This window comes from Bos taurus, chromosome 2, assembly GCF_002263795.3.
Source record: "Bos taurus isolate L1 Dominette 01449 registration number 42190680 breed Hereford chromosome 2, ARS-UCD2.0, whole genome shotgun sequence".
NCBI lineage: Eukaryota > Metazoa > Chordata > Mammalia > Artiodactyla > Bovidae > Bos > Bos taurus.
Window position 1 is genome coordinate 62,755,697 of NC_037329.1, and position 23,342 is coordinate 62,779,038.

General features: G+C 49.0%; 1 protein-coding gene across 2 annotated transcripts in view; it reads left to right on the forward strand.

The window, feature by feature from the left end:
* The window catches only part of TMEM163 (transmembrane protein 163), a 331,925-nt gene that overhangs the window by 305,209 nt on the left and 3,374 nt on the right, over positions 1-23,342 (forward strand). For both annotated transcript variants that reach the window (XM_024975784.2, NM_001101160.2), the window contains one exon: positions 15,522-15,633. In XM_024975784.2, coding sequence (XP_024831552.1) covers positions 15,522-15,633 — 112 coding nt within the window. The remainder of the gene's footprint in view (positions 1-15,521; positions 15,634-23,342) is intronic.

A 23,342-nucleotide genomic window follows, 5' to 3' on the forward strand; every position in this document is an offset into this window, starting at 1 on the left:
TAGTTCATTAAGCTCTCATCTTTATTTTGTTCACGCTCACTTTTGGGGGGTGATTAAGTGAATTTCATGTTTGTTTCTTTTCCTTTTTAGGTTTTGCTGTTGGCATATTGTTTTTCTTTTTCCAAACTATGGGAGAGCTTTGTTTCCAAACTATGGGAGAGACAAACATTCATTCATGTAAGGAGCAAAGTCCATTTGCCTGGAAGGCTGTTCTGCATGGCACTTTTCCACAGTGTCTCTTTAGGTGTTAAACTTTCAGATTTCGGGCTACCCTCTGCCGTGTAAACTGTGCCAAGTAAGCCCTTCTGATGTAGCCCCAGTATGTTTAAGTGTGAGGAACAACGCAGGTTCTTTAGTGGCTGATCCGCCCAATAGCTGCTCTTGGGGTAACTCTCTGATGAGAGTGTGTTACCCAGTGCCATGGTCAATTGAACGTGTCAACTGGCTGTGGGTGCATGTTAAGTTGCTTTAGTTGTGTCTGACTCTTTGTGATGCTATGGACTGTAGCCCACCAGGCCCCTCTGTCCATGGGATTCTCCAGGGAAGAATACTTGAGTGGGTTGCCATGCCCTCCTCCAAGGGAATCTTCTCAACCCAGGGATCGAACCTGTCTACCTGCATTGGAATGCAGATTCTTTACCACTAGCGCCACCTGGGAAATCTATCAAAGCACAGGTTTTTAAAATATTTTATTAAATGTCTGTTAACTGATTTCCTTTATGATCTATTATATATTTTATCTTATGTTCCTAAAGTCATTTTCTCTGTTCTCGTGGGCTAGTCAACTTCCCAAGGCGGTAGGTACACTCCCTCAACTCTGTCTTTTCTGCGTGGTAACCCCTGCTTCAGCTGAGCCTGGTGAGCCCAGTGCAGAGACCCTTTATTTTGCTCTCTGCAATGAGGATGCAGTCTCTCCTGCTGGGGAGCAATGTCATCACCCTCTGGGAAGTGGGGAGGGCTGTGGGCCTCTGGAGGACATAGTGAGTCCTCCTGCTCTTGGTCTCAGATCTTTCCCGCCTTTTCTAGGAGTGCCTAGTAAGTAGCTTTGACTTTTGAGCCTTTGGGAGTTCTGACATCTTGTTTCTCTACCGCCCGCTCTGTGCTAGAGTCCACCATTCCCTGTACCTCTAAGGCAGCTACCGTTCTTCTGTTATCCCTTCTCCTGTTGGCTTTGTCCTTGTGGGTTCATGCCTTAAAAAAGAAAAAACTCCTGTGCTACCATTCAGTGGCCACAAAAGCTGACTATGTGTTTTCAATCCACCATCTTTAACTGGAATCCCTTCTGATTTTTTAGGCATTTTCACATATATGAAGCAGTCCTATTAGCATTGTGAATTATTCCTCTGCTTTTATTTAGCCAAACTTGGGATTCAGGGCCATTTCTTCAGATGAAGGGTGATAGATTTTCAATCGGATAGATAGGGGTTTGAATACTATCAGTGTCATTGACTGGTTGTGTGAACTGATCATAGGCGCATGAATTTAACCTTTCAGTTTGGAGGCTGTAGTTTCAACTGAGCAGGTATCTTCTGATGATTTAAAATAAAGTAATTTATTAAGCCTTAGGAAAAGAGTGTTGTCTCTAATGGGGATTGATAATAATATGTGCTTATATGACTCAGAGGGTAAAGCATCTGCTTGCAATGTGGGAGACCCGGATTTGATCTCTGGGCTGGGAAGATCCCCTGGAGAAGGAAATGGCAACCCACTCCAGTGCCCTTGCTTAGAAAACCCCATGGACGGAGGAGCCTGGTAGGCTACAGGCCATGGGGTTGCAAAGAGTTGGACATAACTGAGCAGCTTCACTTTTCCTTTTTTATATGACTGTTATATAAGGAACTCTCTAGTCTGATCCTGGAGTGTTGATGTGACATTATTGGCATGGTATTCATACTAACAAAGGGAGCAAAAGCAGTCAGCCAGCAGATTCTGCTTCCTTTGCAGAACAGAGCTTTTCAAGGGTGGCAGAGAAGGCAATGGCACCCCACTCTAGTATTCTTGCCTGGAAAATCCCATGGATGGAAGAGCCTGGTAGGCTGCAGTCCATGGGGTTGCTAAGAGTTGGACACAACTGAGCGACTTCACTTTCACTTTTCATTTTCATGCATTGGAGGAGGAAATGGCAACCCACTCCAGTGTTCTTGCCTGGAGAATCCCAGGGATGGGGGAGCCTGGTGGGCTGCTGTCTATGGGGTCGAACAGAGTCGGACACGACTGAAGCGACTTAGCAGCAGCAGCAGTGCCTCTGTCATGAGGGTTTAGCTGAGGGGATGTTAACTTGGTCCTGGTTTTAGGGAACCCCAGAGGTATTAAAATACCTGGTGATGATGGGCAGGAAGATTGTGAGCCCAGCAGGATGGCTCATCTCAGAGTCTGTGGCTTTGTCCAGGGATTAGAGTGCTTGTTCCCCAGTGAGCCTTGTGCTCCTATCTTGTATCAGAAAAGAACAATCAGGGAATTCCCCGGTGGTCCAGTGGTTATTAAGACTTGGGCTTTCACTGCTGTGGACCCGGGTTCAATCCCTAGTCAGGAAAATGAAGATCCCACAAACCACAAGGTGTGGCCCCCCAAAAAAAAGAAAGGCAAGAAAAAAAGAAAATGACAATCAGACAGATGCTTCACTTAACAGAAGCCAGGCTGCATCTGGGAGTGTAAGCCAAGCACTTCAGAGTGCCCTCTTGTCACTGAGGCAGTCATGGTGCCTCAGTCAACACTGCCTGTCTGTCCTCTCCTGCATCCTGTGACCCCGCCAAACTCAGTTTCATGATGCCCGTGGAGCCAGACATCTGCTTCCCTCCCAAGCCTTTGCAGGGACTCCACAGTCAGTTTGGCCAGTGTGGCCAGGAACTGCCAGGACTCCAGCTCCCAGTCTGTCCTGTAAGCTTGCCAGTGACCCCGACATCCACTCTCTGCAGAACCTCCTGGCTTCTAACCTGGTTATCTAAACACCAACTCTCTACCCTCCCAACATCAGAATGGCTTGATGCTAATTTAAAAATTGTGAAGTCATTTAATGTGACTCCATGGCAATTTGTCAATATAATTTAATAACCAGGGGAAATTGCAGGCTCGTGCTTGGTGTCATTTCCTCCACATCTGCCATCTTCTCTCATTGGCTGGGGTGGGGTGGGGAAGGGGGCGATGAAAAGATCTAGGGATGAGAGTGACTTTTAATTTCACCTGGGGCCATAAATCGATACACATTTCTTATTCAGCCAGCACTCGCATTTCCCTGGGTAATTCTAGAACACATGTAGTGTCAGAAGGGTTTGAAATTTGTCCTCATTATGAAAGCAAAGGACACTTTTTTTTTTGCAGACATAGCAAGTGAGCCTCCACACTCTCCCCCACCCCCAGCTGCCACACAGCTTATGAAAAGGGAGAGTGTTGGTCTCCGGGGGAATAGACAGTCTGAATTTCCAGACATGACCTCTGGTTGGTGTTAGTGGCCACAGCTCCCTGTGACCTGGCATTGCAACCAACAGTGTCACCTATGATAAGGCATAAACTGAATATAGGAGGTGACAAGTGGCACTGCAGAAAAAATGGCAGTGCTGCCAAATGTTCTTCTGTGAGCAATACCAGGAGTCAAAGTGCTTTGAGATGAGACTGTATGGGGAAATGTGGGGGGTGGCAGGGGGGCATGGAGAAACTCAGTGTCACAGTGTTAGAGACTGCTGCTGGCGGCTGGCCAGCCAGAAATGGCCCGTTTCATGTGATGGTGTGGATCTGTCAGAAGGTGAGTTGGATTTCCAGGTGTCAGTTCACACCCGCACTTCCCTGTTGACATATAGGACACTGGTGGGAGTGACGAGGGTGGGGGCCTTGCTGTTCTGGCTGCTGTCACAGTGTCGGTTACAGTGTGCTGTGTGCTGGAACTGGCCCAGTGACTGTTTAAAAAAAGTATTTATTTATTTGGCTTTGTTCAGTCTTAGCTGTGGCGTGCAGGATCTTTGTTCCCTGATGAGGGATCTTTCACTGTGGCTCATGGACTCTGTAGTTGTGATGCTCAGGCTTCGCTGTCCCGAGGCATGCGGGATCTTCCAGGACCAGGGATCCAATCCATGTCCTCTGCGTTAGCAAGTGGATTCTTAACCACTGGACCACTAGGGAAGTCTCAGTTATATTAACTTTAAATTTAAATAGTCAATATGTGTTTAAATGTGAAAAGTGCTATCAGAAAAAACAGGTTAGAATATAGGGGAGGATTATTAGTCAGGGACCATCAGAAAGCAAAGAGGAGCTTTCTTGATGAAGAGCTTCTTGATGAAGGTGAAAGAGGAAAGTGAAAAAGCTGACTTAAAACTGAGCATTCAAAAAACAGAGATCGTGGCTTTTAGTCCCATCACTTCATGGCGAATAGAGGGGAAAAAGTGGAAACAGTGACTGCTTTTATTTTCTTGGGCTCCAAAATCACTGCAGGCAGTGACTAGCCATGAAATTAAAAGAGGCTCGCTCCTTGGAAGAAAGGCTGTAACAAATCTGCACAGTGTATTAAGAAGCAGAGACATCACTATTCCAACAAAGAGCCATCTAGTCAAACCTGTGGTTTTTCCACTAGTCATGTACGGATGTGCGAGTTGAACCATAAAGCAGGCTGAGTGCCGAAGAATTAATGCTTTGGAACTGTGGTGCTGGAGAAGACTCTTGAGAGTCCCTTGGACAGCAAGGAAATCAAACCAGTCAATCCTAAAGGAAATCAACCCTGAATATTCATTGGAAGGACTGAAGCTGAAGCTCCAATATTTTGGCTATCTGATGTGAAGAGCCGACTCATTAGAAAAAACCCTTATGCTGGGAAAGATTGAGGGCAAGAAGAGAAGAGGGCGACAGAGGTTAAGATGCTTGGATGGCATCACTGACTCAATGGACATGAGTTTGAGCAAACTCAGGGAGATGGTGAAGGAGAGGGTAGCCTGGTGTGCTGGAGCCCATGGAGTCACAAGAGAGTTGGACATGACTTAGTGACTAAACAACAGTCTCACCAAGAAGGTGATACGTGAGCTGTGATATGACAGAAGTAGGGGAGTGAGTAGAAACAGCACGTGCAAAAGTCCTGAGGCAGGTGCACACTCAGTGTGTTTGAGGAGCAGAGAGGAGGCTGAAGTGGCTGGAGCTGTGTGAGACAAGGAGCAAGCGATAAACGTGAGGGCAGAGGAGTCAGCTTCGTCCAATGGGTTTAATTTGGTTTGATTTCACTGAGATGAGCTGGAAAAGATCATCATACTATCAACAGCATCAAGTTGTCAGTATTCTTATCTACCAGGTCAGCAGGCTGTGTGTGGTGGGCAGTGCAAGGACCCTGTGTCCTCCCGGAAAAAGCTGACTGAGACCCAGATCTGGCTGACCATGGTCTCCTGAGCTAGTGTACAAGTCACGCGTCAGCACAAAGATCCTCCCCAGATCAGCTTTTATCAGCTCTGCCCTGATTGCTTTTGAATCCTAAAATTAGCCTTGTTGCTGTATTCTAGCCTGGACTTAAAGAATTATAAGGGGTTGGTGATGCCAGGCTGCTGAGAAGGAGGCAAAGAGTGCTGTCTTTGGGGAGCCACCTGCTCTTCCCAAGCCTGTTTCCCCTCCTGAAGCATGGGTTATATGACCCGTGCTTTTCCAGTTCCAACGCTCTGTATTTTTCAGACCACTTCATGTTTATACAGACAGCATGCCCTCCCTTATCGGGTGGTAGGCCAGAGTTGGGGGGCTGGTGGTGGTGATGCTGGCCAGTGGGGGGGGTACTGGAGAGGGGGTGCTGGGGAAGGAGCATGATCTCTACGGCCTGATCTCTCGGCTGAGACAGGATTAGTCTTGGCATAAATCAGAGTTTGCGGTGAAGGGTTTTTCATACTGTAGGGGTCTATCAGGTTTCTGGAATTCCTCTCTGAATGATTCATCCCACTGAGTAAAGGTGTTTCTTCTTCCATTTGGGGATCAACAAAGTTAGAACATTACAGAGTAAAGGCATTACTGGCTCTTATAAAGTATGCCCCTCAGATGGACTGACCATTATCACATGCTCTCTGGAAAGTAGAGGCCTTGTGGAGGACAGGCTGAGGGGGTGTCTTCTCCTAGGCTGGTCTGAAGTTTGGGTTGGGAGTCGTGGGTGATTGCTCAAAGAGGCAGGAGGCACTTTGCAGGTCTGGGGTAGGCCATGGGGTGGTGGGGTGGGCCTGGGGCGGCAGCCACAGTCAAGTCCTCATGTCCCACATCCCTGGCTGCAGGCAGCAGAGGGGGATGTTCAGACCCAGCTCGTGTCTGGCATCTTCGAGTGTGAGTGAGGCTGTGAGTGTCTGTCAAACCAAGATTCTTCTATGTCGCAGAATTTCAGGCTTGCCCTCACTGATGTCCTCTGTCCAGCAGTCCAGGGTCACAGTTGCTGCTCAGGAACTGGGGTGGTGTTTCTTCCCACTCTGAGGTACATTCCAGCACCCCGGTTTGATCATGAGGAAATCAGCCAGCTTAACCCTCTCCTCTCCCCACCCCCACCAACCCAGGCAAGCGTTTACCACTTATATTTTTAAGCTTATGCTCCATACTTCCATGGAGGGTCAAGATGACAGCTATGTGGATAAATGCTTCTGCAGCTTCCATTAAAACTGCTTGTAAAAGACTTTGTTGATTATGATTTTGGTGTCTCTCTCTGCAGCATAGTAGTTCACAGCACAGATTTTTTTTTTTTTTTAATCGCAATGGGTATAGCTCCTGGGGTGGATGAAAAAGGACCTTTCCACACAGCTCACAGGAGAGGGGGACAGTGAAGGAAGGTGGGGTCACAGGAGCTCAGAGAACATGGTTCCAGGGGCTCATGGAGTGGAAACATTGTCAAGAAATGCTTAATAGAGGTGCAAACACTGGAGATGAGTCTATAAAAGGAAGTTTACTCACCCAGATGGTGGAAACACATCAGTGGAGGAAATTCATGAGACTCAAAGGCAGTCCATCTGGGTACATTATTCCACCACTGACCTCTCAAGCCTCTGATCTAATCTTTATTAGATTAGATTAGATCTCTGTCCTGACAACGAACTTATGTCCTTTATAATAATGTGCATATGCTGAATTGCATAAATACTAGTAATTATTACCTCAGGATCCCTGAGATAAATTGCTTTGCTTTTTTTTAAATTAGTTTTATTGAGATGTAATGTACATACAGGAAAATTCCACTCATATATTTTGATGGGTTTTGATAGATGTTTATAATTACAGAGCTACCACCATAATGAAGGTAGAGAATATTTTTGTCACTCCAATAAGTGCCATCGTGTACTTTCGTGGTCATCAATTAATTCCTCTTCCCAGCTACTGATCTAGCTGTCAGCATGGTTTTCCTTTTCCAGAATGTAGTAGAAATGAGTCATGAACTGTGGACTCTCTCATGTCCACTTTCTTTCATGCAGCATTTGCTTGTCAAGGCAGCTGTGTTCTTACTGAATGCACCACCAGTCCTTTTTCATTGCTGAGTACTATTCAATTGCCTGGCAATTTATCCATCAAACAGATACCCGTTTATCCACAGTTCGTTTATCCATCACTTGTTGAACATTTAAGCTGTTTCCAGTTTTTGGATGCTATGAACATGGCAGCTAAGGACAGGGGTGTGCAGAATTCTGTGTGGACTTAGGCTTCTTTTTTCTCTTGGATAAATACCAATGAGCAGAATTGTTGGGTCCTATGGGCTTCCCTGATGGCTCAGACAGTAAAGAAACTGCCTGCAGTGTGGGAGACGGGTTCAATCCCTGGTCTGGGGAAGGAGATGGCAACCCACTCTAGTATTCTTACCTAGAGAATTCCATGGACAGAGGAGCCTGGTGAGCTATAGTCCATTGTGTTGCAAAGAGTCAGACATGACTGAGAAACTAATATTAATATATGGTAAGTCTATATTTAACTTTATAAGGCCTGGCCAATCTCTTTTGCAAAGTGGCTGTACCATTTTATATTCCTCCTCACAGTCCAGGAGAGTTCCTGTTGTTTCAAATTGTACCACAATTGATATTCTTTCTCTAGTTTTACTAATTCTAGTAAGCAAGTAGCAATATCTCATAGTGGTCCTGATTTACATTTCCCTGTTGACTACTGATGTTGGCTGTCTTTTCATCTGCTTATTTGCTAGTCATGTATCTTCTTGGTGAAGTGTTTGTTCAAAGCTTTTACTCATTAAAAAAAATTGAGTCATCTGTTTTCTTCTTATTGAGTTGTACATGCTCAAGTCCTTTAACAAATGTGTTTGCAAAATTTCCCCCAATCCGTGGCTTTCCTTCATTATTTTAATAGTGTCTTTCAAGGAGTAGAAGTTTTTAATCCTTTTGGTTAGAGGGAAAATGGTATCTTGGTGTAATTTTTGTTTCTTTCATGAGTGTGTTTAAGCATCTTCATATGTTTACTGCTACTGCTAAGTTGCTTCAGTCGTGTCCGACTCTGTACGACCCCATAGACAGCCTCCTACCAGGCTCCCCCGTCCCTGGGATTCTCCAGGCAAGAACACTGGAGTGGGTTGCCATTTCCTTCTCCAATGCATGAAAGTGAAAAGTGAAAGTGAAGTCGCTCAGTCCTGTCCGACTCTTAGTGACCCCATGGACTGCAGCCTACCAGGCTCCTCCGTCCATGGGATTTTCCAGGCAAGAGTACTGGAGTGGGGTGCCATTTAACATTTGCGTAATTATTGCACGTGTCTTTTGCCCATTTTCTATTAGTTTCTTGGTCTTCTTTTGGATTTCTAGATTACGGAGACTAACCCTTTGTGATAACATTTTTCCAAGTATGTATAATTTATCTTCTGCATATGTTTTAATTTTCCATGTAGTCAACTATATCAATTTTTATGCCTTTGAGATGGTTATAAAGCCCTTCACCACTACAAGGTCATAAAGAAACTTGCCAGAATGAACATGACTTATGTCGTTTTAACCTTTAATATACATTTATCGTTGGCTTCTGAGTGAGTGGTTAGTTGACTGGAACTTTTTTCACTTATTTCTATCCGTTTAGTAATGACCCAATTGTGAGAAACCACAGTGACCCGGCACTGCAACAGTGGAGACAGAATACCTAATGAGGAAATGCCTGTCTCCCTGTTTGTACAGGGTCCACAGTCAGTAATGTGAAGGATGCTTAGGCGGCCATGGTTGAGGCATCCTGGTAAGGTTTACAGCTAGGAACAAATTCAGGTCCTGCTTCCAGCTGAGTGACCTTGGGCAGGTCCTCTCACTGCTGTGCATCTGTCGCTCCACCTTTCAGATGCTGCTTGACTGGGAAGTGAGGATTAAGTGGGACGTGACAGGCCCGGGTGCACTTGGAGAGAAGCCATCAGTGGTGCATACCTACTCGGGATTGCAATTTCTCTTCCTTATGTAGCATTTACCTTATGTACCAGCCGTGTCTCATCTGGCTTCCCGACTCTCAGGAAGGTTATAGTCAGAAGCATCTTAACTCAGGATGACATAACAAAATGCTGTGGACTTGGTGGCTTTTATTTCTTATGGAATTTATTTCTCATGCTTCTGGAGACTGGAACTCTGAGATCAAGTTGCCAGCAGGGTCAGTACCTGGTGAAGGATTGCTCCTTGGATTCCAAATAGTTGCCTGTGAACTGTTACCTCACCTGGCCTTTCTTCATTGTGTGTAGGCAGAGAGAAAGAGAGAGAGAGAGATTTTTTCTTCTTGTTATAAGGACACTAATACCACCATGAGGGCCCCATCCTCATGATCTGATCTACTTCTGATCACTCCCTCATCTCCGTCTCCAAATGCTATCACGGCGAAGATTAGGGCTTCCACACGATGCATTTGGGGAGGACACAAAGGCCTATAGGAGGGACCGATGCCTTGAGCAGGCTGATGACTGCTTCTCTGACATTATGCTCATGCTGACCATAGATGTGGAGGCTGGGGGAAGAGAGAAGACCCAGGCGGGCTCCGGCCGGGAGACTCCCAGCAGACTTCTAGGATGTTGAAAGCTGGTTTAGGGTGAGGGCATTGGCAGGTCTGTGCCAGTCCAGTCCTCCATGAGACTGGCCACAAAGTTTATTTTGTCTGAAGCAGATCAGTGCAGCTGTGGTGGGCAAAGCCCTGTAGCTCTTGATGAAGCTTTGAGGTGGCCCCAGTCTCTGTTTTCCCAGACTTGAGGAAGGCAGATGTTCTCTCAGAGCTGATCCTGGGAGCAGACTGGTTGGTGGGAATAATCCACAGACATGAAAACCCTGAGTTTGGCACATTGGCTTCTGCACTTTTAAATATATCATTTATTCTGTACCAGACCCTTTTGGAGCATTTCTGAATATCCTTATGAGGTAATATGTGAAGCTTAAGCAGGGAAGTAGAACCACTCTTAACTGGTCAGGATGGGGCTTTGTCTCAGAATGGCAGGAGGCTCTTGCTTCAGAGTCTGGGCCTTAAGTTAGCGGGGCTCCCCAACAAGAGGGAAGCAGAGCAGGACTGCCAGAGACCCTGAACAAGCTGCATCTGAGTCTCAGGGTCTCAGCCTCAGGGACACGGGTGATCTGATCTGCAGAAGAAGCTTTTGACGTGAAACCACACACTGAGCACTTGGCCCAGGACTCAGAAAGGCTGGAGGAGGGGAGCGAGGGGAGCTGGCAGAGCTGAGGGCCTGATGTGGCTCTTCCGCCTCCACTAAGAGGAGCCAGTGGATCAGCAAGCTGTGCCCTGCAGCTGTCTTCAGGGACAAGGGATCACCGCATCACCTCCACTTTCCAGATCTCCTGCAGATGTCTCTGCTGGCCGAGTGTGGCTTGGAAACACCTAGCAAGGGGATTCTGGGAAACAGCTCCAGCTGATCCTTGTGGACACACTACACAGCCACCAGGGGTGGTAGACCTTTTTTTTTTTTTGCATTTTACAGGTGCTTACAGGGAGGGAGGTTCGGTGACTTGCCCAGAGTCACACAGTTATTAACTGAGCCTTCTGCTTGGGTGCCTTTAATTATCATATGATGCTTCTACTTTATTACATCAGGAATCCCCTGCTCTGTTCCTCCAGTGTTCCAGTCCATGGAAAGCTTCTCCAAGGTAAAGGGTGGGTCCTGAGGGCTCCTTCACCCTTGTTAAGTCACCACGGACACCAACCAGTTTCTCTTATGCTTCTTTACATTGCACTGAGTGTGGTTCTCTCTAGGTAATGAAGTCCCTGTGTTTCCTGTATAGGAGTACTTACCATGCTGTGTCTGGGGCTCACCATCAGCACCTAATGTGGCTGTTTGGTGAGATAAGTTAGCTTGTGGATCATGCATCTTGTGCCGTTAACAACAATTACGACATTTAACTGCATACCAGCTGCCTGCCAGCGGCTGTGGGTATCACACTGCTCTTTGTGGAAGAGAAAATTGAGATCTGAGAGCCTCAGTTTGTTTCCCCAGGGAGAAGTGGCGTCTAGTTTGAGCAAAGATCTGCTGGTGCCTCACTGCCCTTTGTCAGCCAAGCCTGCATTCAGCAGTGAGCTCCCCAGGTGAGCAGAGCCAGGGGAGGACCAGCAAAGCCCACTGGCTCTTCTCGAGGTGCATCTGGGGGCGGGAGGGGTACGCCAAATCCCAGCTCCCTGGGGCTTGGATGGGGTGAACGCATCTTTCTCTGTCTCTGAAAAGGTAGGGATGAGGGTTTTGTGGGCAGACTGGGTGGAACTATAAAGGTTTCAGGCAGGGGGTGAGCACAGTGAGAATTCAGCTCCTCAATCTGGGGTCTCACCGTACTTACTGTCTCAATCTCCCAGTTTAGGCTTTTTGAATCCTGTCTTCATGTGGGTCTGTGTTTGTATGTGATTCCTTATCATATTTGCATTTTTTCTTATGCATTGTTGTTGTTCAGTTGCTCAGTTGTGTCCCACTCTTTGCGACCCCATGGACCTCAGCACACGAGGCTTCCCTGTCCTTCACCATCTCCCAGAGTTTGCTCAAACTCATGTCCATTGAATCAGTGATGCCATCCAACCATCTTATCCTCTGTTGCCTCCTTCTCCTCTTGCCCTCAGTCTTTCCCAGCATAAGGGTTTTTTTTTTTAACGAGTCGGCTCTTCACACCGCATAGCCAAAATATTGGAGCTTCAGCTTCAGCATCAGTCCTTCCAATGAATATTCAGGGTTGATTTCCTTTAGGATTGACTGGTTTGATTTCCTTGCTGTCCAAAGGACTCTCAAGAGTCTTCTCCAGCAACATAGCTCAAAAGCATCAGTTCTTTGGTGCTCAGCCTTCTTTATGGTCCAACTCTCATATCTGTACATGACTATTGGAAAACCATAGCTTTGACTCTATAGACCTTTGTTGGCAAAGTGATGTCTCTGCTTTTTAATATGCTGTCTAGGCTTGTCATAGATTTTCTTCCAAGGAGCAAGTGTCTTTTAATTTCATGGCTGCACTCTGGGTCTGCAGTGATTTTGGAGCCCAAGAAAATAAAGTTTGTAATTGTTTCCCCATCTATTTGCTAAGAAGTGATGGGACTGGATGCCATGATCTTCGTTTATTGAAACTTGAATTTTAAGTCAGCTTTTTCACTCTCTTCTTTCACCTTCATCAGGAGGCTCTTTAGTTCCTCTTCACTTTCTGTCATTAGAGAGGTCATTGATATTTCTCCCAGCAGTCTTGATTCCAGCTTGAGCTTCATCTAGCCAGGCATTTCCCATGATGTATTCTGCATAGAAGTTAAACAGGATGACATTATACAGCTTTGAGGTACTCCTTTCCCAATTTTGAACTAGTGTGCTGTTCCATGTCTGGTTCTAGTTATTGCTACCATCTTGCATAATTAATTAGACTGAGTTCCCACATGAAGAAAGCTTTGATTTGGGGAGCTGGCGGGGGATCATTCCCCAACACCACCCCTAGCCCCCTCTTATGTAACCGCCATGCACAGTCCATACACAGCAGGGACTTGGGATCTGCCAAGAGGCCAGGTTTGGCATAGTCCTTACTGATCTTTTGAGGAACTGAAACTTTAATACAGTGACTATTCTAAAAAACTGCAAAATTTGGGATAGTTTTAGATTTATGCATCAGTTACAAAGACAGGGTTTCCCTGATAACTCAGTTGGTAAAGAATCCACCTGCAATGCAGGAGACCCTTGTTCACTTCCTGGGTTGGGAGGATCCTCTGGAGAAGTGATAGGCTACCCACTCCAGTATTCTGGCCTGGAGAATTCCATGAACTGTATAGTCCATGGAGTTGCAAAGAGTTGGACACAACTGAGCGGCTTTCACTTCGCTTACAAAGACATTACAGAGAGGTCCCGTATGCCCTTCCTCCAGCCTCCCTTAATGTTACCATCTCATGCAGATAACCAAGGTGCCCTTCCTCACACCACGAGATGATGGTGATGTTGTTCAGTCACTAAGTCGTGTCCAACTCTTTGCGACCCCATGGACTGTAGCCCGCCAGGTTCCTCTGTCCATGGGATTCCCCAGGCAAGAATACTGGAGTGGGATTGCCATTTACTTCTCCAGGGGATCTTCCCAAACCAGGGATCCGACTCACATCTCCTCCATTGGCAGGCGTGTCCTTTGCCACTGAGCCACCTGGGAAGAACACTGAGATGACAGCACTGTTGACAGAACTGCAGAGTCTGCACTGAGTTCCCCAGATTTCCTGCTAATGACCTTTCCTATTTCTGTGGCATTTTATCCTCACATCTCCTTAGCCTCCAACCTGTGACGGTTTCTCAGTGGTTCCTTGTCTTTCATGATCTTGACATGTATGAAAAGTAGTACTTAGGTGTTTTATAGACCATCCTCAATACTGTTTGTTTTTTTTTCACAATTCAACTGAGGTTATGGATTTGGAGCAGGACACCCAGAGGTGTCCTTCTCACATCCCATCCTGTCGGGAGGCACGTGGTAGCAGTATCATTGTGTGTGGACAGGCTCACCTTGCTCACTCGCGTGGTTTCTAGCCTATAAAGTTATGGTTGGGTGGGCCAAGAAGTTCGCTTGGGTTTCTCTTTAAAATGTTATGGAAAAATCCAAATGAACCTTCTGGCCAAACTTGTTTTTCCTCTTTTCTGTATTCTGTTAGATTTGAGTCATGAGTTGAGCTGACATGCAAAGGACCAGGGGATTAGGCTGTGCCTTTTGGGGGGATGCAGTGAAGGATTTGTGGACATACGTTAAGGCCAACTACCACTGATCAGTGTTGTGGAGGAGGTGCTTTGCAGATACCCTGTTTCCAGCGAGGTGATTTTTCAAATCACTTTACTCAGGTTTGAACCTGGGGAAGCAGGCTGTCTTCCTAGCTTTCTATTACTTGGTTATTTGAATAATAAAATGCTTAAGGAATTCTGTTCTTTGAGTATGCATGTGTGCATGCTGAGTCGTGTCCAACTCTTTGTGATCCCATGCACTATAGCTCGCCAGGCTCCTCTGTCCCTGGGATTTTCCAGGCAAGAATACTGGAGTGGGTTGCTATTTCCTTCTCCAGGGATCTTCCTGTCCCAGGGATTGAACTCACATCTCTTGCTTCTCCTACATTGGCAGACAGATTCTTTACTGCTGCACCACTTAGGAAACCCATTCTTCGAGTACATATGATGCTTTATCAGATTTTTGCTGGCAGTGGCATTTTCATATTGGGGGATCTGGAGCCTGCATCTCATGGGAGTGATGCCTGGGAGCCCTAAGCTGAGAGTTTTCCATGGGCCCTGCTGTCAGGCAATAGATACAGTTCTACTCGCTTTGGCATGTGACTCATTCACTTGCTTCCAAAGGTGAGCTAACAACTTAGAGGAAGTACTAAGATAACATCAACAGCAAACTATATTTTTAGATGCCTTGTCCCACCTTGAAAGCTATATTTGAACTTCCAGTTGCTTCTGTGAAGTTAAGGAAAGAATACAGCCAGAAGTAGCCATATTGATCAGCCGTAATTGACCCTGTGGCAAGTTCAGTTGGCCCTGTTCTCAAGCTGGTGGTCTACTTACTTGTTCCAAACTTTGCAATCAGCTGCTTTTTGACTTATCCTTGGAAAACCCTACATAGAAGTTACTATTGTTAGCACTTTGACCAACTCCGTTATTGATCAATGATTGCCAACCATTTTGGCAGAATAGTGGGAAGGGAAGTCTCCTACAAGAAAAGAATATGTAATGGGTTTCTGAGGTTTCTAAAGAAATATAAATCTGGATTGTGTGTTTATGATCATCCTTTTCAGTTTCTGGTGACACAGGTAACTGAGGTATAAAAGCAAGCAATATACTCCCATCTGGTGGCAGCCTCTATTGTTCTTCAGTCACTAAGTGACTCTGCCCCCTCGTAGACTGTAGCCCACCAGGCTCCTCTGTCCACGGGATTTCCCAGGCAAGAATACCGGAGTGAGTTCCCATGCCCTCCTCCAGGGGATCTTCCCCACCCAGGGATCAAAGCCACATCTCCTTCATCGGTGAGCAGACAGTAAATACTGCTGAGCCACCAGGGAAGCTGGAGTGGCAGCAAACTCAACTGTTAATTCTGGGAGCAAAGGCCAGTGGTTTGCTGATGATCTGCTCTGGCATGAGCTGAACCATTGAAATCTGGAACTTCCTCTTCTAGGATGATTTCCTGTTCAGCGTCTCCATTTTAAGTGGGATCCTGTGCAGCATCCTGGCTGTGCTGAAGTTCATGTTGGGGAAGGTTCTGACCAGCAGAGCACTCATAACAGATGGTGAGTAAGGCCAGTGTGCCTGGCCTCTGGGGGCTGAGCTCACAGTGAGGGAAGGTGCTGTTTGGGTCACTTTCAGCTGCTCGTCTTGCAGAAGAGCTCAACAGCTTGGAATCTGTTCCCCACTGTTCTCCCTTCCCCAGGCTGTTTCGTGATTCTCAGGGTTCCCTATCAGGGCAGATGTTTTGTGCCTGGGAATTGAATACGCTCTTCCTAAAGCACCTCCACCCAGACCTCCTAACAGGGTAACTCAGGGCTTGCCTCCTAATCATAGAGCACAAAGGGCTTCCCAGAGTCTTGTTTGTTGTGCATCACTCCAAATAAAAAGTAAGCATCTTCCCTGGATTCTATGAAGGTCTGGTGTGTGCTCCACACCCATTTCCCCCTTACCTGGGAGTTCAGGTAGCAGTGACCAAGGCTTTGCTGGGGAAATGAGCCATGTGTACTTTGCTCAAAACCCGAACCAGGTCTACGTGTCCCTCTGTGTCCTGTGGGTCAGGAGGAGCCTCCTGTGTGGCCTTTGGGCAGACGGAGAAGGGTGTGTGAAAGTAGGAAAAGCACGTTTCCGTTTTTGCACGCTAGTGCTGGCTTGTAAACTAGAAATGTGATGAATACAACCTCCCGGCTGTTTTCGTTCTCTTTATCCCAGAGCGTGTGAAGTTTCTGAGGGTCGGGAGTAGAGACGTGCGCCCCTGTGCCCTGGGGTGAGCGGTCACAGGGTCCTAGCTGGTGGGCTGGTGGATGTACCTGCACAAAGTAGAGCAGAGATTGTAAGTTTTTTTTTCCCCTTAGCCGTACCACGAGGCTTGTGGCATCTTTGTTCCCTGAGCAGGGATTGAACCCAGGTCCCTGGCAGTGAGAGCACTGAATCCTAACCATGGTCCACCAGGGAATTCCCATGATTTCTTTTTAAAGAACCACTCCCTGCTCCTCAGAGGTCCCACCTATGTGAAATATGTGGATGCAAACATGTGTGGGCGGCTGCATTTCCTTAACATGAAGGATGGGAATGCGGGCCTGGGGGGAGGCTGCACTGGTCAACACAGCGTACATGCTAAGTCACCCAGTCATGTCTGACTTTTTGCGACCCTGTGGGCTGTAGCTGACTCCTCTGTCCATGGAATTGTCCAGGCAAGAATACTGGAGTGGGTTGCCATTTCCTTCTCCAAGGGATCTTTGTCTTCGCTAGCCAGGGATTGAACCCATGTGTCTTACGTCTCCTGCGTGGGCAGGCAGGTTCTTTACCACTAGTACCACCTGGCAAGCCCTGCATTATTCCCATAAGTCTGTCCTACATTACACCCTAAAGTCACAGAGCCTCTGTGCTGACAGAGCATCAGCACTTTCTCTGTTCGGTTGAGTACAGCTGAGGTGCTGGACTGGAGGCCCCAGCAGTCAGACCATGCCCCCCAGCTGCCAGGCAGGAAGCCCTGTCCCCTCCCCACCCATGACCCTGAGGCTTGACCCCCTTCTTCTCAGAATAGTGGGACCTCTCTCATGACAGGCAGCCTTCCTTAACATTTTAAGAGAAGTCCCTGATGATAAGTATGTGTTTTCTAATGAAGTGACTCCGGATTCCATAGTTTTCACCTACAAAACTATCCAAACACATAAGTGGTCTTCCCATCTGCCTCCTGAACCCTCAGGAAGGGGTCATTACAAGGAGGAGTGAATAGTTTAAGGGAAAATTGTCCCACAAATAGGCAAAGCGGAGACAGGCACTCCTCAGGCAGAGGGAACCGAGGTGGGAGGGAGCCTGTGGCCTCGCGAGGGGGTCGGGGGTTCCTGTGAGGAAGGGTCACAGGGTGAGGGGCCCTGCCAGGTGGGCAAGGGTGGAGCATTCGGTATGCCAGGTCAAGCGCGGGATTTTGGATGTTTTGTTAAATATTTAAGCAGATGAGGGGTGACATGGTGGATGTTTCTAAATGACCCTTCCGGCCAACAAGGTGGAGAACAGAGCAGAGCAACTTCCGGGAGGGAGAGGTCTCTGGGGAGCCCAGGGGGTGGTGGCCTTAGTGGGTGAGGGCAGAGGGCTGGGATGTGGGGGAACTGAGGAAATGTCGGTGATGTTTATAAAACGGGCAGAGCTCAGGGATAAACAGGCCGTGGAGGTTGAGGAGAGACAGAGCAAGGCTGTTGCAAAGTGTGGAGGCAGCACCCCCACCCCCAAGCCCGTCCCATGAGCCTCGTTGCCTGGGGGTGGGGGGGAGGTTTGGCACACTCTGCAATCCCTCACTTAGTGGGAGTATCAGCAAAATATGCAGTAGTAATTACAGCCTCCTGCTAATTGCATTGTCTGGGATCCTGATTTTCCTCATTCATTGATTAGCAGAACCATCTGTAATTATGTCCTCACTTGGGGAGGTAGGGGTCAGGCTAGGGTTCAGGAGCCCGGCCTGGGCCTGCCGTTCATGTTGGCTTGGCCCAGGGCAGGGGAGCAGGCCAAGCGCTTTCCCTCCAAGAAGGAAGCAAGTCCAGCAAATTGCTTCTGGTGCCGAGAGGCCAGGGGGGTCTCACTTGTCACCTGGTGAGGCAGCTGCTTCCCAAGCTGGTGTTGTGTGTGAAATGGGTGGGGCCGTGTGTGCACTGGGCCAGGCTGACTCCACCAGATCCGGTGTCCCTGGGTCCTGTCCTTACAGTCAGGAAGCATATCTCCAGGGAAAGAGGGGCAGCAGGGTGCAGGTGGATTCCAGACTTCCCCATGCTGTGCAGGAAATCATGTCTAATTGGGTTTTCTTGCTCTGGATATTTAGTGATGTGATAGCATGCGATCATGGCTATCAGGACTAGGCTGAAGCTGGCTATGTATTATTTAAGACAAAATGATTTTGTGCAGGAAGTTAATACTACAAATCAGACAGAGGAAGATTGTGGCAAGGTCCCTGGGGGCAGTTCTAAACCCTCGAGGGGCCAGGGTTCTGGCTCCAGAGCTGCCCGCAAGACAGCTGGAAACCTCTCTGAGTTGAGGGGCCTGGGCTGACTCTACCCAGAGCCTGTGGTGCTTTTCAAGTACATGAATAACTTTGAATCAGAATTTTCTGCATAAAATCAGTATGTGCTTAATTATATATATGCTTATCTAGTCATTAAAGCCAGACCGTTAGAGCCTCTAATCAAGATCGCCTTAGACGTTCTTATGTGTTCTGAGGTGATGACAGCATTTACCTTTTGCAGCTGCTCTGTTTTTTGTTTTGTTTTTTTTTAATTAATTAATTTATTTTAATTGGAGGCTAATTACTTTACAATATTGTAGTGGGTTTTGCCATACATTGACATGAATCAGCCATGGGTGTACATGTGTTCCCCATCCTGAACCCTCCTCCCACCTCCCTCCCCATCCCATCCCTCAGGGTGATCCCAGTGCACCAGCCCTGAGCACCCTGTCTCATGCATCGAACCTGGGCTGGCGATCTGTTTCACATATGATAATATACATGTTTAAATGCTATTCTCTCAAATCATCCCACCCTCGCCTTTTGACAGGGGACATGGGAATGAGCTTATGGGCATGGGAGTTTGGGGTGGGGCCCCATAGGAGGTGAGGGCAGGGCCCCGGGGGTAAGGGACTGATGGGACCTTGTGGGCCGCTTTGGTAAGCTGGGAGGTCTGTGGGTTGGGGCTGTGAGCTTAGGGTCCTTCATGGGGAATGGCTGTAGCTGGGAAGGCTCTAGAATCCTGGAGGATGCGGAAGGGCAGATACAGAATTGTCCCCTGGTCCGGGTGTGCTGGTTCCAGTGTTTCCGCCAGGCTCACAAGAGGTGCGGCTGAAATAAGCCATAACCAAAGGTGGGCGGAGAAGGTCAGATGCTCCTGGAGGGGATGGGTGAACGAGGTGAAAGTTCCATCCCCTGTAGGGGAGGTGGGTCCCCGCACTGTCCTGGGCTGGCTGAGCCCGGTGATTTGGTGGAGCGAGTGGACATCTAGTGGCCGTCTGGGGGAACCTCACTCTCTACACTTACTGAGCTCCAGCGGGCTCGCTGAGGGCTCCAGGGCTACTGTGCCCACGATGAAGTTGGAGCAAGAGGGGTGTAGGATTCTAGTCTGCGGGGGCAGAGGCCATCTCCTTCCTGTCTCTGCCTTTCCCTGGCCACCCCTCGACACAGAACTCCCCCAACTTTGAGGATGCTTGAGAGATCAACTCCAGCCCAGGTAGCCCCTGGACAGAGTAACGGCATCTGTGGATGCTCTCTGTGGCCCTCTGTGAGAAGATGTGGGCTCCAGAGACTTTTTGGATTCTGTGCGTGCTTGTGTGTTAAGTCGCTTCAGTCGTGTCCGACTCTTTGTGACCCTATGGACCGTAGCCCTCCAGCCTCCTTTGTCCATGGAGTTCTCCAGGCAAGAATATTGGAGTAGGTTGCATGCCCTTCTCCAGGGGATCTTCCTGACCCAGGGATCGAACTTGTCTCCAGCATTTCCTACATTGGCAGGCGGATTCTTTACCACTAGCGCCATCTAGGGTCTGATTCCATTTGTTATTAATAAAAAGAATAGGAGGATTCAAGGGACAGCCAGAGGCAAGTGGGTGAATGCCAGACTCTTATGATGGGAGAGGGGAAACATTGATGATCACGATGTGTCAGAAGACAGGAGGGAAATATGACCTCACCGTTCTCAAAGTGGACCTGCTGTCCCTCTACTTGGGGAGACTGGAGGCAGAATGGAGGGTGTGATGTGCAGAGGCCGAAACCAGGGGCGGGTCAGAGAGGGAGGAAGTTCCAGGTGCCCTACATGCAAGGAGCTGGGAAAGACTCAGCTGGCACCCAGCTTCCCATGAGGTGACAGAAGGCTGGAGGGGCAGCAGCTCCATGAGCTGAGTGGAGAACAGAGACAGAAGGGAAGCAGAGTCTACTTCCTCATTATCTAGAGGTGAGTGAGCCTGGAGGAGCCCCAGAAGGTCACACCACAGGGGCCTGGGCTGCAGCCTCGCCCCAGGCACCCTGAGAAGAGGCACCCAGGGAGTCACCTGCCCCTGGCCTCCACGGCGGGGAGGTGGAAGGCTGAGAGATCTGGCCTTGGGACTTGGTGTGGTGGGGCACATCTCGGGTGAAGCTCACGCCAGCCCTGCCCTCCCGCTCCCCCCAGGACACCCAGAGGAAGCTCCTTGTCAGACTGGCTATCTATCAAGGAGGCCTCAGTGGGTGAGGGGTGGGAGGCTCACGATGGGAGGTGGGCAGAGATCCCCAGGTACACGCAGCGGGGCAGGAGAGGCCTGCCTGGAACAGCCCTCACCAGCCACAGGCGCCCAGCAGGTCCTGGCCTCCTTTTCCACATAGTTCCCTGGACTGGCCTCCCAAGGATGTGGCCCCACTTAGGGGAAGGTAGAGGGGTTTGCCTTTCCTCATCCTTGTTGCCTATATTGAGGTGGTACTGGGTTGGAGAGGTCCACCAGGTGTGAACCTTGTGGAGTGGGGAGGTTGACTCTCCATACAGCCCCCAACCACACCCCGAAGTCCCGGAGTAAGCCCTCTGTCTCTCAGTGGCTGTCTACCCGGAGCTCCAGCTGCAGGCTCTGCCTTGGTAGGGAGACCCCAGGGCCCGGGCCGTGGAGGCCTCATCTCTCTTGGGATAGCTCAGCCCGGCAAGTAGGCATCCTCTTGGCAAAACTGAGGCCCTTCTGTCCATCTGTGAGTTCAGTATGAACGCAGCAGTCAGTCAAGACCCTGAACAGTGGCAGCCTCCATTCTGGGACTCAGAATACAGCAGGAAAGAGACAAAACTCCTATCTATAAGCTACATTTCTGGTGGGAAAGAGAGGGATGTTTGTAAAAAGAAAAACGGTAAAACAAACAAACAAACAAACAAAAAAAAACACCATGTGATGAAGAGCCCTGGAAAACAGTGAAGGAGGGCCAAGGACGAGAAGGTAGGAGGATGTGTCGGGGCTGAGTGCAGGCTGGGGAGGAGGCGGCCTGGGAGACCCCAGGAGGAGGAGTCCAGGGGGCGGGGCTGGTCAAGTCCAGTGTGGCCGGAGCACAGGGGGTGGGGACGTTGGGGGACCTGACGTGGACAAGGCTGGAGGGGCTGGTCACGCACGGCAGGGCTTGTCGGCCGTGAAGAGTCTGCGCAGGTTCCAGGGTGGGCAGCTTGCCTACTGGAGGCTCTTGGCTGCTGTCCACTACCATGGTCACTCTGACTACTGTGAGGGGAATCATTGTGAGGAGGGAGATGTGGGTAGGAGGGGAAGGGGATGGAGGAGGGGGGCTTGGGCTGGGGGTAGATGGAGCATGACTCTTAGAGTGAACGGTTGACAAGAATGACTTGATGGATGGATTAGATTTGCGTGTGAGGCAAGTCCAGGATGGACTCCTAGGGTTGTAGCTTCAGCAGCTGGGTGGATGGGGGCGCTGTTTACACAGAAGGTGGCTGAAAGGTAGGTCATTTGGAGGCAGAATTTTTTGCTCTGAACATGTTCAGTTTGAGATGCTTCTGTGTCTGCAGCTGAGGGGGAAGGTCAGGATGAAAGAGAGCTAGGGAGACGCTGGCTTATGGGATGGAGGTGAGAACCTGCGGGGAGAATGTTGATGGAGGAGGACTTCGGGAGACTAAGCCAGGAACTCGGATGGGGGTGACTAGGAGGATCCAGTGAAGGAGAGTGAGAAGGAGCAGCCTGGAGGGGGAAGAGAGACAGTGGCAGAGGGTGGTGTCACATGAGGCTGGAGGGAAGCATTCCCAGGAGGGTGTAAGACGAGGACGGGGAGGCAACCATGGCACGTGGCAGCCTTGAGCCATCCATGACCAGGGAGGGCTCAGGGGAGGGGGATCTAAGGGTGGGGTAGGGTAAAGAGAACGGGAGGTATGCTTAACGGGGGTAGACAGCTCTTCAGGGAGTTTCACAAAGGGAGGTAATGAATGGGGATTATGTTGGGGGTGGTATGGAATCAAGGGAGGAGGTGGAGGTTTATCCCAGTGGGAGTGATCCAGGAGAGGGAGAAGAAATTCAAGAACAAAGTCCTTCAGTGAACAGAGACAAAGGCACTGGTCTGACATAGAAACAGGGGTAACTGGAGAAGCAGCTGAGGATGTGGGGACAGACGGCACAGGTGAGTGATGGGTTTGGTGTTGGCAAGATGAGGTATTGTGATCTGCACCTGTGTGCTCTAAGACATGCGAGGCCGAGTCCTCAGCTGCGAACTGGAGCAGGGAGGTGTTGGAGGTCTGAGGGGAGAGAAGTGTGTGTGATGCAGACACCAGAGATGACCTTGCAGTCCTAGCTTCATCTGGGTCCCGTTGTGGGAGGCAGCCTGTTGAGGTCTACCCGGTGGATCCTGAGAAGGGATTTGGCCTAAGTCACCTCTACCCTACACTCTTCTTCCTTTTCCCCTGCTCTTCATTTAGAACGTCTGCTAGTGGTACAGCCCCCACTGAATGCATTTAAGATTGATCTCAATTCTCCCGCTGGAACCTGGAATTACCGCTTTTGAGTTCAGCAGAAGCGTGGTGCCCTCACACAGGCCAAGCTGCCTGAGAACGGAGCAGGACCTGCTGTTGGAGAGGTTCCTGGCCTGCCCAAGCAGTGTGGGCCTGCCTGCAGCTGCTCTTGGGGCTCAGTTACACTGAGGCAGGCAAGGAGCCTTGTGGCTCACACCTCAGTGAGCCCCTGGGAGCCCCTCTAAGCCGTTCCCTCTCGTGTAGCCTTGGGAAACCTACAAGTAGACTGGAAGTGCAATGTCCAAGTTGTAGGGACCCACTGAGTTGACGTGTGGGGAGGAGAT